The sequence below is a fragment of the Malurus melanocephalus genome, unplaced genomic scaffold (genome assembly GCF_030028575.1).
Source record: "Malurus melanocephalus ecotype Western Australia unplaced genomic scaffold, MMel_1.1 scaffold_0, whole genome shotgun sequence".
Lineage (NCBI taxonomy): Eukaryota > Metazoa > Chordata > Aves > Passeriformes > Maluridae > Malurus > Malurus melanocephalus.
This window is the reverse complement of record NW_026623232.1, coordinates 6,727,770-6,742,766: the sequence shown is the minus strand read 5'-3', so window position 1 is coordinate 6,742,766 and position 14,997 is coordinate 6,727,770. Positions and strand designations below refer to the sequence as shown.

Below are 14,997 nucleotides of genomic sequence, written 5' to 3'. Positions count from 1 at the left end.
ACATAAGCACAAGGTCATCATACCCCATTGCCATGATCTTCATTCCATACTGAACTTGCTGCTCACTTGGGTAATTCTTCTGGGTCAAGGTGGTTTCAGCTAACAAAGTTATGAAACAACAGCCCCAAAGGCAGTTGGGATAATCCAATGGATAATCCAATCCACCAAAAAGAATAAAAAGAGATATTTCTTTGAATTTCAACTGAAATTTTACAAGAATTCCTAAAATTCAGTGCTYCATTTTTAGCTTCACATTCAATATAAACCACAGTATTTTGTGGCTTGTCTAACACACTTGGATAAAACTAGATAAACTACTACATCGTTTAATACTTAGGATTTAGCATTCTGGATTCCAATTCCACCTCAGGCAGCTTCTGACTTGATACCCTTCAATAATTCACATTCTGCTTGCCTCTCAGTTTTGCCATCAGTAAAATGGAGATAACATACATTTCACAGTGTGGTAGAGTGATGTGAAAACTGACTGATTTATCAGTAGTTGTGAGATGCTTAGGAATACTCCGATGAAATGTGCCACATGTATGCACAATTTATTATTAACCTGACAGCATTTTAGCTCTTTTATTTTCCTGCCTTGCATACAATTCAAGTGCAGGATGCCTGAAGCACATTTGAACGGATGCCATGTGGCATTTTGATTGTAGCAGGTACTACTATTTAATTCTGAAATTCACAACTTTAACAKCACATTTAAGCAGGATTTTAAAATTAATTTTTCTTCATCACTCAGTTTTAAAAGAAGAACATTTGATTGGTCTTGGTTTTAGTTCTGTATCAGATCATTAAAATTATTAAAGGCAAACACAGGCAAGGGAAGAATCTCATAGAAGAATATGCTCTTTGGGCCAAATCTTTAGAGGAGAAAAAGAACAGAAATAAATACAGTATGAAGGTAAAATGATCAAAGCCACTGTTGTGAATTCCAGACCAGTCACAAGGCTCCAAAGTGCCTGTATCACTTTTCAAAATGGGACTTAAAAGTAATTTTTTTAACTGGCAAGATCAACAAATCTAAGATTTGTRTTTAATTCTTAGTTAAGAACATCTTTCAGTGGATGAATGAAAGTTATGTTTGACTAAAGAGCACTTGGTATATGAAGTTAATTTTAAGTTGAATACTATTCATGGGACCAGATGTGCAAGAAAACATTTTATACAGTGATCTTTACATTTGATATTTTCACTACAGAACAGCTCATTGATGACCCAGTATCTGCAAGTTAAAATAATTCCTATGCCCTCGTTGCAGCAAAGCTGTGCACAAGGAGAGAACAGCTGGGCAACTGTAAGGGTACAAACTAAATCAGAAGTAACCTACATTTTATTTCATTCCCACACCTGAAAAGGGGCTTTAATTGTTTTAGACAGCTGCCAACAACAACATTTTGTCAATTAACCAAGAGGAAACTTAAGCAATTTCAGCTCTGGAAGAAAACTAGTGGAAACTTACAAATGCCCAAAAATAGTGTGATATAGATTCATAGATTTTTAAGACCAGAGGGAGCACTAAATAGACCTACAATACAGCGGTGACCTCCACTGTAAGTGGTAGCAGGGCTATAATTAAACACTACTGACAAATGAGGTCTGAAATCACAGCCAATTGTTCTCCCGAGATAGAGGATCTGTTACTTAGTACTTCAGTTTAGCTATCTTTTGCCTCSGGCAAACTGGGAGTCACCACGCTGGCAGCAGAGGCAATGACAGTGAAAACATCCCAGAGCTCAAGAATGACTGTCATGCCATCCTGGTGCAGATCCCAAGTGATTTTCATAGGCAGAGCCTTGCTCATCCAGCCCAAATCTCAGTTTGGGCTGGCTGCATTTCTAACAGCATTTATTGCACAGAGGGGTATTTGTTATGCTCTTCTTTTAAAATGCCCCCTCCCCACTCCTTATCTCCAGCTACACTGTGAACAGGTTCAATCCAACACACTAAAAAGCTAAACCCCAAACTGCTCCCAATCCCAGATTCTCAAATCAGCACGTGTGGCTCTCCATTAATGTACKGAGCCTTGCTGCCCTCACTGATGCTCTTGAGACTGCACTGTTCAGTCAAATCTCACAAGTCAAATGGGGAAGAGCCCACTCGAGTCCTGCCCACTCAAAATTATTCCTCGAGCCTTTCTTTTAGCAGAGCTCTTGACAAACAGCAGTACCTATGGAGCTGCCACTTAGAATGAACTGAAATGATAACAATGCTTCACACCACTCTTCTCTCCTGGGAGGTTTCAAAGGGCACCGATCTGGTCATTGCTCTACCCGTGCTCCAGGCTCCACTTGCTGTCTGCAAGCAGCAAATCTGTTCTCCTCTCTGGTTAAGTTTAACCTATGCTTAGGTTTCCTTCTGCCTGCACTTCTGAACCAAATAGTTCCCACAGCTGAAGCATGGTGGGGTTGAGCCCATGGGTTTTCATTAGTGCCATTTGAACCCTGTGGGAGAACATGGCCCTTCCTTAAAACGCTTCTACATTTTTGTAACAGATTGCAGTTCATCAGTAGTAGATCCATATCAGGAATAATCAAGTCAGTAAGTTATAAAATAAGCCACAGTATTATGTGTAATAGATACAGATTACCTTTTTAAAAAAATCAGAGTTCAGAAATTCTACAAAATAAAAATACGTTGTCTTTTTGTGCAAATTGTCATCCAAATCAGTTGGTTATTTTTTTCTAAATATTTTGRTCTGAATGAAATCACCATTTCTCTCAAGGAAAACATTTGCAATCTGTCGGATTCTGATGTGTCTTAGCTGGTCAAAATGTAACTTCTGAGGTCTTTCATTCAAACATGCTACAAGATAGGGCAGGCAAACACCAGGCTGCCCTTAAGATAAATTTCTGTGTAAGATGCAAAGTAGAGACAATGGGTAKAGGTATAAAGGCCTCAAATCTATACAAAACCAGCAGGCTTTGAATTTGTTGTAGATATATTCAGTGCTGCTGTTGAGACACAAYTGAGCATTTCAGCTTAAGCAATGAAGGAAAACAAAATTAAGGAGGAGGCAGCCAGCAAGCAAAATTACAAATTGATCACTGGAGCCCTACTCTTTTTTCAGTGAAGGAAAAAAATTCAGAACTCCAACAACACAGTGCCCACTAGAGGAACTCTGAAAAAAAGGGGATTTTGCCCTTTTCTGCAGCATCCAATGTTTACTCAAAAGGTCTTCTACACAAGAATAAACAGAGTCATAACAATATCATCCTATTCCAACCTCTGTGCTCACACAGCTACCAGTACCTAATCTGGCAAATTTTCAGCTACACATGCCTGGATGAGCTTTGCCCCATCATTGACACTGATATAAACACACCTCTAGCTCTGGTTATCCTGAGAGACAGCAGTGCTACTGCTTCACACTGGCAGTATATCTATCCATCTTTTTTTTATGTTCATTGATCTCCTGTTATCTTCCTTAAAGTCAAAGCTGTGTGAATTACAAGGASCTACACAGGTGTCCCATTACACCAGAGGTCTGGTAGGCATCATGCAGGTTAGTTCTGCCTCCAGAACTATCACACCAAGTCCCTGGGCAGGTCCCACAGAAGCCACAGAAAAAAAAGGCAAAAGATGGAAGTAAAGACACAGAAACTCTGGTTATTCCCCAGATTTTTCTTTTAGGTAGTCCAACACAAGAAATTTCATCTCCTTTCCTCTTAACAAGCTTCACTTTTTTCTTTTTTCCTTTTCTTTTTTTAACAGCAATTTATTAAGGAATAACTCCACACACTTCTTCCCTATTCAAAAAAAATTGTTTGGGGAACATAAGCAATTTCAACCACATACAGAAAGAAGGTTAAGGAATCCAGCTGCAAACACAACTGAACTATGAAATTCACAGATCACRACACCAGCCACTCTCTTCATGGCTAGCTATGCCTCAACTCTTGTTCCTGATCAGGCTCAGTGGAGAAATGTGCCTTTAGTTTCAAGAATTTCTCCTATATTACCTTGAGGAGAAAGGTACTGAGAGGCACTCAGACCTTTAAAGCCAGACTTGCAAGATGGATGCAGGAGGAATAACCAGAAAATCAAACACATGCCTGTGGAGACACACCAGAGATTTGGAAAAAATCAGACAGTGTCATTTTTCTCAAGTACAAGGGCAACAAACCACAAAGAAATGTAGATCCACCCAAGAGACTACAGAAGCCAAGAAGGGCTTCTGAATAAATGCAGYAGCCAAGCAAACTATGGGACCTGCCAGTACTATTAGAGATTGAAGGTTTTAACCTACAACTGGTTTTAACCTACAACTCCAATTTCTACATCTACCAACAGGCTGTGTCTTCTTTTTCTGGTAAGGGTCTCCTGCCAAATACTCAGAGCCAAATGCAGTCCATTATGTCCATGCGGATTACTTAACTGGTCAAATTCCACTAGCAAGAGGAGGAAGCTCAACCCTCAGAGCAAAATCCTCAGAGCCAGGCAGACTTTTCCTCCTTTCCCTACAACACACCTGCTGTATCTAAAAATCAGTTGGAGTTTTGATAGAGTTTACCCACGCTTTCACTGCCTTAGACCAAGAAAATATTTGCCAGCTTTGCACTAATTAAACGCACAGGAACAATCCAATGGGCTTTCTTTGCTATCCTGCTTTTATGCACAGAGGAACAGAGGAAGTGCAAATTCTGCCATTCTGCTTGGGTAGCCTTTTATGCTCTCTTTGCTTTCCCTGACAGCACAAGGTCGAAGTGAGTCTTGAGCATGGAGGGTGAAAGGGGCAGGCTGAAACCCGCAGCCACAGCAGGGATGGTGCCAGTGCAGGCAGGGAGGCAGAGGTGGGCCACTCTACACGGAAAAGCATCTGATCAGCATCTGASGTTCACAGCAGAGGACTTTTGGGGGAAATCAGTGGAGCACATGGGTCAGATCCAAAAAAAAAAAAAAAAAAAAAAAAAAAAAAAAGGTGAGAAGCTCTCTTTCTCCCATTGCTTCTATCAGCACCCTGCAGTGCAGCATCTGCTCCATGTCACCGACAGGGAAGAGGCTACATCGCTGCTCAGGCTCTGCCTTTACTAGCACAGCTACAGCCTGACCTGGGACCTGCCTACTCACAGTAGTGGCAGGAAATGGGGAGATTTCTGTTGGAAAGAAAGATGAGGAGTGGCCTCAAAGATGGCCACTTAACAAGGAAAACCGCCTTAATTTCTAATTGCATGTTCTAGCTAAAAAACTGACAATCAAACCAGGTCATCCTACTGGGTGTTCATACATTATCATCATTTACTTGTCATGCTAAAATATTTATATGTCTCTATCACTGTCATACAGAGGCATATGGGATTCTTAATACATGGAGTACAGGAAGCCCCACTGGCTACATATTTCAGATACGGAAACTGAGACACAAAGGGTAACCAGGTACATATCCTCTGCAAAGAAAGGTCAATTGATTCAGTCTTGAGTCCTTTAGTCTGCCAGCAAATCACTCCAGGGATGCAGAAAGACCATGGCAGAAATGGAAATCAGTCTCCTAGGTGCTAACACTCTTATGACCAGACCACTCAAGTTCTGCTGCCCTGCTCCACTTTCGTTACACGTTACACCTTGGTCTCTTTTCAGAATAATGAGGTGAACAAGTGTACATGCAGGCAGGGCCTGGAGAGCTGACACAGCATAACTGSCAAAGGTGGCAGTAACACAGAAAGTGAATCCACTGCACTCARGTCTCAGCCCCATTTCAGAGCAAAYACATTCAAATACAAACCAGTTCTGCTTCAGGTAGACTGTGACATCCCCAGTCCTTCCTGTCCCTCCACACCTACTTCCCTCAGCCCTTGGGCTGTTTTCTACCCAGTTGTCAGCTCCTGGACCTGTTTACAGATGGAAGAAGAGCAAATGCTTTGCTCTGCAGGGTGGGTTTACAATGGTAGAGAACCTGTCTGCAATGAAGGATTGTGGGGGAGACACACACATACACCCAGAAGTCACACTGCTGTCCCTGGACAGCAATAACACGGCAGTTGCCTGTTTTCTACAGGGAGAGAAGAAAGCTTTCCTGTCCATCAAGTTCAAAGTCGGTCAGCAAAGAAACAAAGAGGTGAAGTGAAATCAGAAGTTGGCCCAGGACAGGTGGCCATTCTACCATTTGATCACATGGATTACCACCTTCTCGTGCACCAGGGAGCACTCAGTGCTGAAGCTGAYGTGCAGAGGTTCATCTTCTCTGAGTAGTGACAGAGTTCACTGGACAGATGTGCTTCTCCTCCAAGTCTCTCCCTGGAGCTTTGTGGTGCCGCTTCCAACATCCTCAAGGTATCTGGGAGGATTATCGCCCCCCATTTTCCACCAAAACATAATAAAAATTACCCTGTAGCAAATGCCCTGTACACCTCCATACCAGAATAAGGATGAAAGCAACAGCTATTGCATGTGCTGTCTTGCTTAGGGCTATATTTACTGCTGACTGACCTCTATGACAAGCTGCCTAGCTCAGCAGAAGCCTGTACAGTAATAATAAATCAACTCTTCCCCCACCTCCTTTTTTTTTAATGGCAAAAACAAAGGAAAATAAACCTTTCCTCAGAAATSAAGCTGGAAATCCATACATAGGAAAGATAAATTTCTGACTTCGCTCACTTTCATATAATTTTTACTAGTTACTTTAACTTTGATCTTTATTTAGTAATGCCCAAAAATTCCAGTTTAGATCCTAGCTATGCACATTTTGGKACAGAGCAGGAGCCAGCAGGCTGGTCTATGGGCTCACTCTATGGGCTGGTATCCAAAATCTAGATTKCATCTTACAGAAGCTCCATCAGCCCATTCAAATCTACCCTTTGCAAGAGCCAAGAACTCTTCTTTTATTCTACCAGGCAGGTAAAACCAATATGGAGCAGCTGCTGTAAACAGTCTGTATGAGTTATGGTTTACTCTTTTATAAGGTAACGTTTTATGAAGTAGCATTTTCATCCTGGGTTGTCTTTTTTTTTCCCAAGTTCCATCTTCTCCTGGCCCACAAATTATTCTCACTCTTCACCAGTTCCACCTTACACCAAATAGCAATCTCCTTTGCACCCAACCACCACCTGCCTCACTTCTACCAGAGCAGATGACCAAGCTTTGCCTGAGGGATTTAACATCTCTTTTGCCCAAGGTCTGCAGCTGACCTGCAATCAAGCAGAAAAGGATTGTAGCCCCACGGTCATCTATAATACAGGAGAGGGAAACTAGAAGAATATAGCTGTCAGCATGTAATGCAGCCAGACTATTTGAATCAATGGCACTCATCATACGGGGTCCTGCAATGTCCCTGCAGCTCCCCTGCATTAAAAGCATTTGTTTTGACTACAAAACAAATCAAGCTAACTCTGGAGCTGCAGGCAATCCACACTTAGTGAGGGGATCCTTGGCATCTTCTGTGAAAGGGTATGTAGGATCTAAATTCAAATCCTGTGGCTCCTGATCACTTTTATTATTTATCATTAAGAATAACAAATGGTGYTTAAACTGTACTTTGAAGTTTCAAAGCACTTTATCAACATTAATACCTGAACACATCATCTTTCTCTGGTGCTCATCTGGAAATGCATCAAAAATTGTAATCRGACTGAAAAAATATTGTAATTTTAAAAACAACCAAAGGAACTTAAATCAGGAGGAATGAGCAAGAGAAAAAGATASGGAAAATTAAATTGAATTGTTGCAAAATTAAGTCATGGGTAGAGTTCTTACCAGCTGTCTGCCCAACGGCCAGTGCTGTGACATAAGTGACATAGAACAGATTTTCCCCTTGCAATATTACTCCACAGACCTCGGAGACAATAAATTCTAGACTTTTGCACTGGTGAGTGAAGATCTGGGCCCTTCCAAAGTGTGTGCCAGAACTGCCTGCTGTTGTCTTGAATAGCAGAGCACAAGACCAAATATGGGTCTGCAACTGTGTATTGCTGGTGAATTCAACAACAAATTTATTCATCTATCAAGGAATATGCAAGTGGAAGCAAATATTATGGCCATGTTCATTTGTTTCTGATTACGAAATGTATGTAAATGTATATGCAAATTAAGTGCAAGCATCAGGCTCACSGCAAAGTGCCAAACTATCCCTTAGTGTTACCAAGATTGGGGGGGCTGGCAGGGAGCTACAGGGGCTGCAACTGAGGCTAAGCAGGGACTTCAGACACAGCCAAGGCTGAGCTGCTCCCAAGGGGCAGGAGGAGGATAAATCCCACAGTAACTTGTCACTTTAAACGAAGCTGAGAGGCTATAGAAATATCTGTTCCCGATGCAGTTAAAAGTGTGATAATTACAGAGCAACGGGCTCCTCTGTCATTCAGCAGGCAGCATCCCCAGGAAATCTTGCACTGTAATCAAGGGAAGAGGTGCAATCAAGCCCGTATTCAGGCTTCGTTTAGAAACAGCCCCTGCAGGCTACACAAAGGCTTCAGCATGGTGCTTTGTGAAGTTGGTGATCAACGCCTTGGTTCTGCAACTACAAGCAGAGTTAATGTCATTTCTAGGCACATCTTCTCTTCACCTTTCTTCACAAAGTCCAGAAGAAGTCTTGGAGGAAGGGTGAGAGTTTAGGCCAAAATACTCTGTACAGACAGTGTTACATTCACAGTGTCCACATTTGTGAGCTCACTCTACRCAGCAATTRTCAGACAAAGAGAAAAYTTCTTGCAGACTGACAGTGTGATCCTGAATGAGCAGATATGAACTGYCTCACCTGGCTTCAGCAGCAGCTCRGCTTGCAAAATTTGCATGGGGGACRTTTTCTTGTTYGCTTGTTTGTTTTTCTTTTTCCAGAAATATGAATGTACCTGTGATGATCAAATTCTACAGAAACCCCATTCTCTTGGCAGCAGCCTGATCCCACAGAGACTGATGAGGTTTATTAGAGGGGAAGATGTCTCTGAGTTCAGCTTTCATGTCTAATGCTACCATTGCCCAGAAACAGACAAACTAATTGCTACTCAATTGAGCCATCCTTTGTACCTTACAGAACTGTCAGTTGCAGTGAACCAGTTTACTCCAACTGCAATAAAAACAGTCTTACATTTTATTCAAAACAGCCAAACCTTCCAAAGTGCACGCATTTGCACTCCCAGTGTGCAAACTCAGACCCAGAAAGCGTACATTACCCATCTGGGCATGTGACTGCCACCATGTATGCAATCCTGCTAACTCTGGGTGCACATGAAGTGSCAAAATTTTTTTGCACATTGGGGGCACATTCTGGGCAGGATTCACAGTTTAATCTCAGTAGGGAATGGTTGTTCTCTGTTGACATTCACCGTAGCTGGAACCGCACTTGGAGTTCCAGCAGCCTCTAATACTGCAAATGGAGCTTCATTCCGTCACAGTACAGAATCAGCAGGTTCCATTCTCTATTTGCTTCTTCCATCTCTGGTCACAAAATAAATGAGTTTGCTATGGTTTTACCATCTGCAGACAGAAGTATCAGTCAATAGCCAAGTAATGGCTTGGGCACTGTCAAGAGAACTCATTATTAAAAAGGTACATATTACATTTAGCTGTTCAAACAGAACTTGTTATTGATCAGATCCCATCAGTTCCCAGCAGAAGAGCCAACTCTGGTGATGAAATGAAAATACGCACATAGACTACAGACTAGTAAATACCGTAATGGAGTTCAGGATCCCCCCAAAAGGGAGTTGGTGGTACCCAGTCGAAAGAGCAGTCTTTTTCAAAAGTGAGACTGAGRATAAAATAACCATGTTACTTCTGCATATATCCTGAGGCAGAAAAAGGAAACAAAACAAAATGGAACAGTTTGACAACAAACATCTCAATYTCTTGGGGAAAAAAAGCAAACAAAGAAAATACAAATTGTTTAATAGCCAATCAAGCCACAAGCAGGAAGAGCCTGTAACCAGTTCTGCCATTCCTGACACATCCTACTGTTTATCTATGGAGATTTTGCCACATTTGCAGAATTGAAAGATATCTTAAGAGTTTGCTATACTCTTCATAGTCAGATAAAAAGGTAGCTATACTTAATTTGGTTCCTGGGTCTTTTTCTTGCCACTTTTCTTTGTCTGCTTGTTTCCACTTATTAAAGCCCCTTTTCTTTTGGTTTTCCCATTCATCTGCACAGACACTTTAACATTTTTCAATTACAGCATTTGACACACAGAAATCACCACTGATACAGTATAAAGGAGGCAGAAAACAAAGCTGGATATAAAATTCTAACATAAACCAAATATACACCATTTAGTAATACAGGAGAAAACAAGAAGAACCAAAAAAATGACTGTTCGTGGAAATCTCTACATTTGATCCATTGGAAAAGTTCTCTGCACAGCATCTTCTCTGAGAGTGAATAGACCCCAGGTAACAGTGAGTTAAAAATGTTTGCTTAAGAAGGCACATCGTGACAAACTTCTTTGCTCACCCTTAACAGCAGGTTGGGCTGGAAACTGATGAATCACTATAGGAAACAAACAGCAATGGTGACTCACGGCTTCAAATGGTAACAATAGCACTGCTTTATCCATGGTGTCTACAACAAAAATATCACTGGATTCATTAGAAGATGTATTTCAGATTGTTCCACCCACGCAGGAAAYGCAGAAAGTCCACCATCCAAGCCCTGGTTAGAGTTCTCACAATTGCCCCACAGGTACGTGGAATTCCTGCTCACTTACAGTACTTTCTCAAGATGAGCACTGAAACCCATGTGCTSCTGATGCCTTGAGCAGCTCCCTGAGGAGTCTGGATCATAAACCCAGCAGTAGCAAGAGCCCTTTGTCTTTGTSTTTCAGGATTCACATGCCTGTGTGGCTCTTCCAATCTACCATAGCTGGCATTTAGACCTGAGGTGTGCTTGTTCGAGGATCTGGCCCAGTGGCCACGCTCCTGAACTGCCTGGTCACGCCCACAAGTCTCTCCAGCCCCACATAACTCATGGCTCAAGAACAGAAGGTAGCTCTGGCTCACGAATGGTTTGGACCAATCAGGTCAGAGCAAATAGCCAGGAAGAATTCTGCTGTTCAACACTTCACAGGCTCACACCTCCTGTCCAATGCTCAGGTACTGTTATTCTATTATTTGGATATGAAGCCAACTATTCTGTTATGATTAAAATCACCTTAAAATGAATGCACATATGGATGCTATGTTTATTTTCCAAAACTTCCTTTCCTATAAAAACATGCTTGCTTCTCCATCTAAACTGCAAACTTAGAGCTATAGSGCTTTTTACTTAGATATCAAGAGTATAGGGTGTTTTCAACACTTCTCACATTGTACAGACTAAATTCTGGTTAATCTAGTTTCACTGCCAAAAGAAGTGAACAAATGGTAGCTGTGAAAAYATATTATTGCAAATATTTCCATTCTGACAAAATTTCAGGTTGTCTTTTTTTTCCTTGAGATGGATACTTCCTGCCCAGGTTTCATCTCTGGTTTAAGCTCAAACTGTGGTGTTTAAAGCCAAATGCCATAAATAATGTTGTGATGAGATTCTCAAATTCACATAGGGATTTTCAGTTGACTTACTTAAGTCTCCTGCACATACAGAGTTAATTTCCATTGCACTGCTAAAGACCAAAGGAAAAACCTGAAATACACTTCATCATGTGTTTGGCATGACTAAAAACTTTCAAACTCAAATTCTAAAAGAGAGTACCAATGCGGAAACATGCAAATCCCTCTTCCCTTTGTAACACTAAGATCAATCTAAAAAGAAATTTAAGCAATTTAATCAAGGATGCTAAAACAATCAAGGTGTCATTCAGTGATTAGTATGCAGGCAATTGAAGGGAAACACGGGGCTTCCACAGGCCAGCAACAGCTAACATCAAGTAAGTATACAATGTCCTGTTAATCAGTTATCTTAGCCATACATACATGGCTCCTGTTTGCTGACACTTCACTCACTCAGTTTTTAGGGACACGAGTCACTGGAATTCACCCAGCCAGTGTAGTTTGCTTTTCCCAACACTAACCTAAGGTACTTCTCAGGTTTGTTTACCCATTTATGTTCTCTATCTTTATTAATAAATTGCTGATGAAATGAATGATGATGATGAAAATCTGTCCATGCTACAAGTGCAACATCCTTTATGAAAGGCACTTGTTGCAGTTGCTCACACTCTATTTCCGTTTCATTACTTTCAGCTGGAAAAAGAATGGTGAAACTTGAWTTCCTCTGACAATCATTAGCTGGAATAAGAACTCTGTCATAGTCCTTCTAACAACAAATTAACTCTTTGGATTGAGTAACGATCAATGGGAAGTAGGGAAGTATTCTCTTACCTTCAGAACACAGCTTGCCAGCATATCCAGTGGCTGAGCAGTCACAGTGTGGCTCGCCATCCAGAAGGAAGCAAGTGCCACCATTTTCACAGGGGTTTTCTGAGCAAAGTCCTTCCATTTCCAGTCGGACCCCTTGACTGCCCAAGAGTTGCGGCTCAGAATTGCCATATTTCAGATCCAAGATAAATCCTTGAAAGGGAGGCTCACTCAGAACACCATCAAGAGTCAAGGCAGCAGGGCGAATGTCCAGTGGGACTCCACCAATAAAAAGGTCACTGACGATATTCATAKACTGGCGCTGCGGACGCACTTCACCCGGCTTGGCTTCCCCGTCCAGCACCAGCACCGTCCGAAGGTGGTTGCGGCTGACCATCAGGAAGTGCCAGTTGCTGTCGTTCACCTGCTTGTCTGTGATAACTGTCGTCTCCGCACAGTCCACGCTGAACTGCAGCTGGATGCGCCCATCAACAAGGGACAGACAGAGGAAGTCACAGACACCACCATCGTCAAAATAGAGAAGCAGCCCGGCAGARACATTGGTCTTGAACTGGAAGCTGAGTTCGCTCCTAGTGCTGGCATCCCAGCGGAGGTAGCGGGCCCACTGGTTGGGAATGCCCATGAACTCCAGACCCAAACAGAGACCCAGCAGGGAGCCCAGCAGCAAACTCACCTTCAAGGTGAAGTAGACAGAATGCAGAGTAAAGCCCATTGTTGCAAGAATCTGCTCTTCCCTCRGAGAAAAACAGAAGCCACACTACTGGGAGGAGAATCCCAGCAGTCAAGACTGAATATTAAATCCAAGAGGAAGAGAAGAAGCGCAGAAAGAGTAATAGAGGGTGGGAGAGTAAGTGGAGAGTGAGACAGCAAGTGCACGTGGCCAAGAGAAAAYGTCTCCTTCCAAGGAAAGATCTCAATTATCCTTTAGGAACCAGAGGATTTTATCTCGAAGTACGGGATATATGAAGGGATTTCTCCAGATGGCGCACTTCTCTGAAGGGCAGAATAACCTGTWGTGATTTGTTTTGGTAGAACACAAAGGTGACACTGGTGTTCCAGGAGGCAGGAAAGGCAGAGCCAAAGCCCAAGCCTAAAATTCTTGTTTTCTAGAAGTGATGACAATATTGAAGGAGATGGCAGTGAGACAGAAGACAGAATGAATTCATAAAGCACATGAGCTTCAAGAGGGCAAAAATAAAGTCAATCTTCATGATGCTCTGGTGGATACCCAGCCCATAATTCACTCCTTGGCACTCACGGAGCTTGCAGACCTGTGGGGTCAAGACAAAAAAAAAGAAAGRGAAAAGTTAATCTTACTGCTCACCATATCTTTACCATGAAGCTTACTAACATCTTGTCCGATAACTCATTTACATTTCTTGATACTCTAGACACTTCTTCGTGCTTGCAATAGGCTGTACAATTCTCAAAAGCAGCAAGGACATCTATGTCCCCAAAACTAAGAGGCCAAAATAGAGAACTCATCAAGTCATCTGCACATGTAACAACAATGAGCAATGTAAAAACACACCAAATTAYTTACGTCCTTTGATGAATGCAATCTCATTGACTTTACTGAGAAATGGKTCTGGAGCTTTCCCAGTAAAAACTACCTCTCCATGAAAATGCTTAGGGCAAAGACCAGACTTCCTTAGAGTTTAAAGGTTGGTAAGGGCCAGAGAAGGCATTATCCAAATTTCCCATTCCATGGCTTACATTATGCTTCCAAGCACACCAAGCAAGCATTAGAAAAGAAAACCCTGTCAGCCGTCACACAATAGCTGATTTTASTTTGCATGTCTTGCATACTTCAGAGACTTTAAAAAGCATCTCTGCAACCTGGAAACATGTGCTTTGCAAATTATATATGGCAACCTGCAGCTTAGATGATAGCAAACTTGTAGCTCAGACCCTAAGAACAGTTTGAGTGCTTCACTGCTTACCCTAGTCTAGTGGTTTGGCAAAAACCACCCCAAATTAGGAGCAAAGAATTCTAATTTACTTCAATGAGTTRCATCTGTTAACACTGGGATTTAACTCACTTCTGCATATTTGCATGTGGGTGACTGACTGTGTGCCTGGTGTAGGAGGATGTTTTAAGTGACAAGTAAAGACAGCATAAAGCWAGGCTCATTCTTTGAAAATTCTACCTAAGAAGAAAGTAAGTTTTCTATTAACACAGGTGTTTGTTCACAAAGATGAGTTGGACATAAGAACAGCTCTGGGAATGGCTAACATCAGCACAAATACAAAGCAAGAAAGGAGATGATGAGAATCAAGGCCTTCAGCCTCACAGAAGTCAGCATGAACACAGCTTCCACAGAGTGGAAACACAAGGATTGTGAGGCAATATTTGCTTGGGAAAAGTGTTTTGTGCTGCAGATGAGAGGTGCTGGGGCTGCTGCTGTTCACAGCTGATGCCTTGCAACCCCATGGCCCATCTTGCTCTGAAGGAGAAGGAACGCAGACACTGCAGCAGTGGGCAGTGCTGGAAAGTTTCAGTTTGGTAAGGRCAGAGTTGAACTGGAGGAGAATCASTAAAAAACAGAGGGAGACCTCACACAGCCACATCCTCACCTGCCTCAGGGACCCGCAGGAGCCATAACTCTCCAGAGCTGTCAGTCTGACACATTAAGCCAGCACGAAAAACAAGTCACTTAGAAAACAAAAGGGATCAATTAAAAGAAAAGCCACAAGTTGGAGAGAAATTTGAGCTTTCAGTGCCCAGTGGAAACCAGGCCTATT

General features: G+C 42.1%; 1 protein-coding gene across 1 annotated transcript in view; it reads right to left on the bottom strand.

Moving 5' to 3' along the window:
* Positions 1-13,519, bottom strand: part of NRXN3 (neurexin 3) — an 888,791-nt gene extending 875,272 nt beyond the window's left edge. The window contains exon 1 of the mRNA XM_057380707.1: positions 12,256-13,519. Coding sequence (XP_057236690.1) covers positions 12,256-12,964 — 709 coding nt within the window. The 5' untranslated portion in view covers positions 12,965-13,519. The remainder of the gene's footprint in view (positions 1-12,255) is intronic.
* Between the last annotated feature and the right edge of the window lie 1,478 nt (positions 13,520-14,997).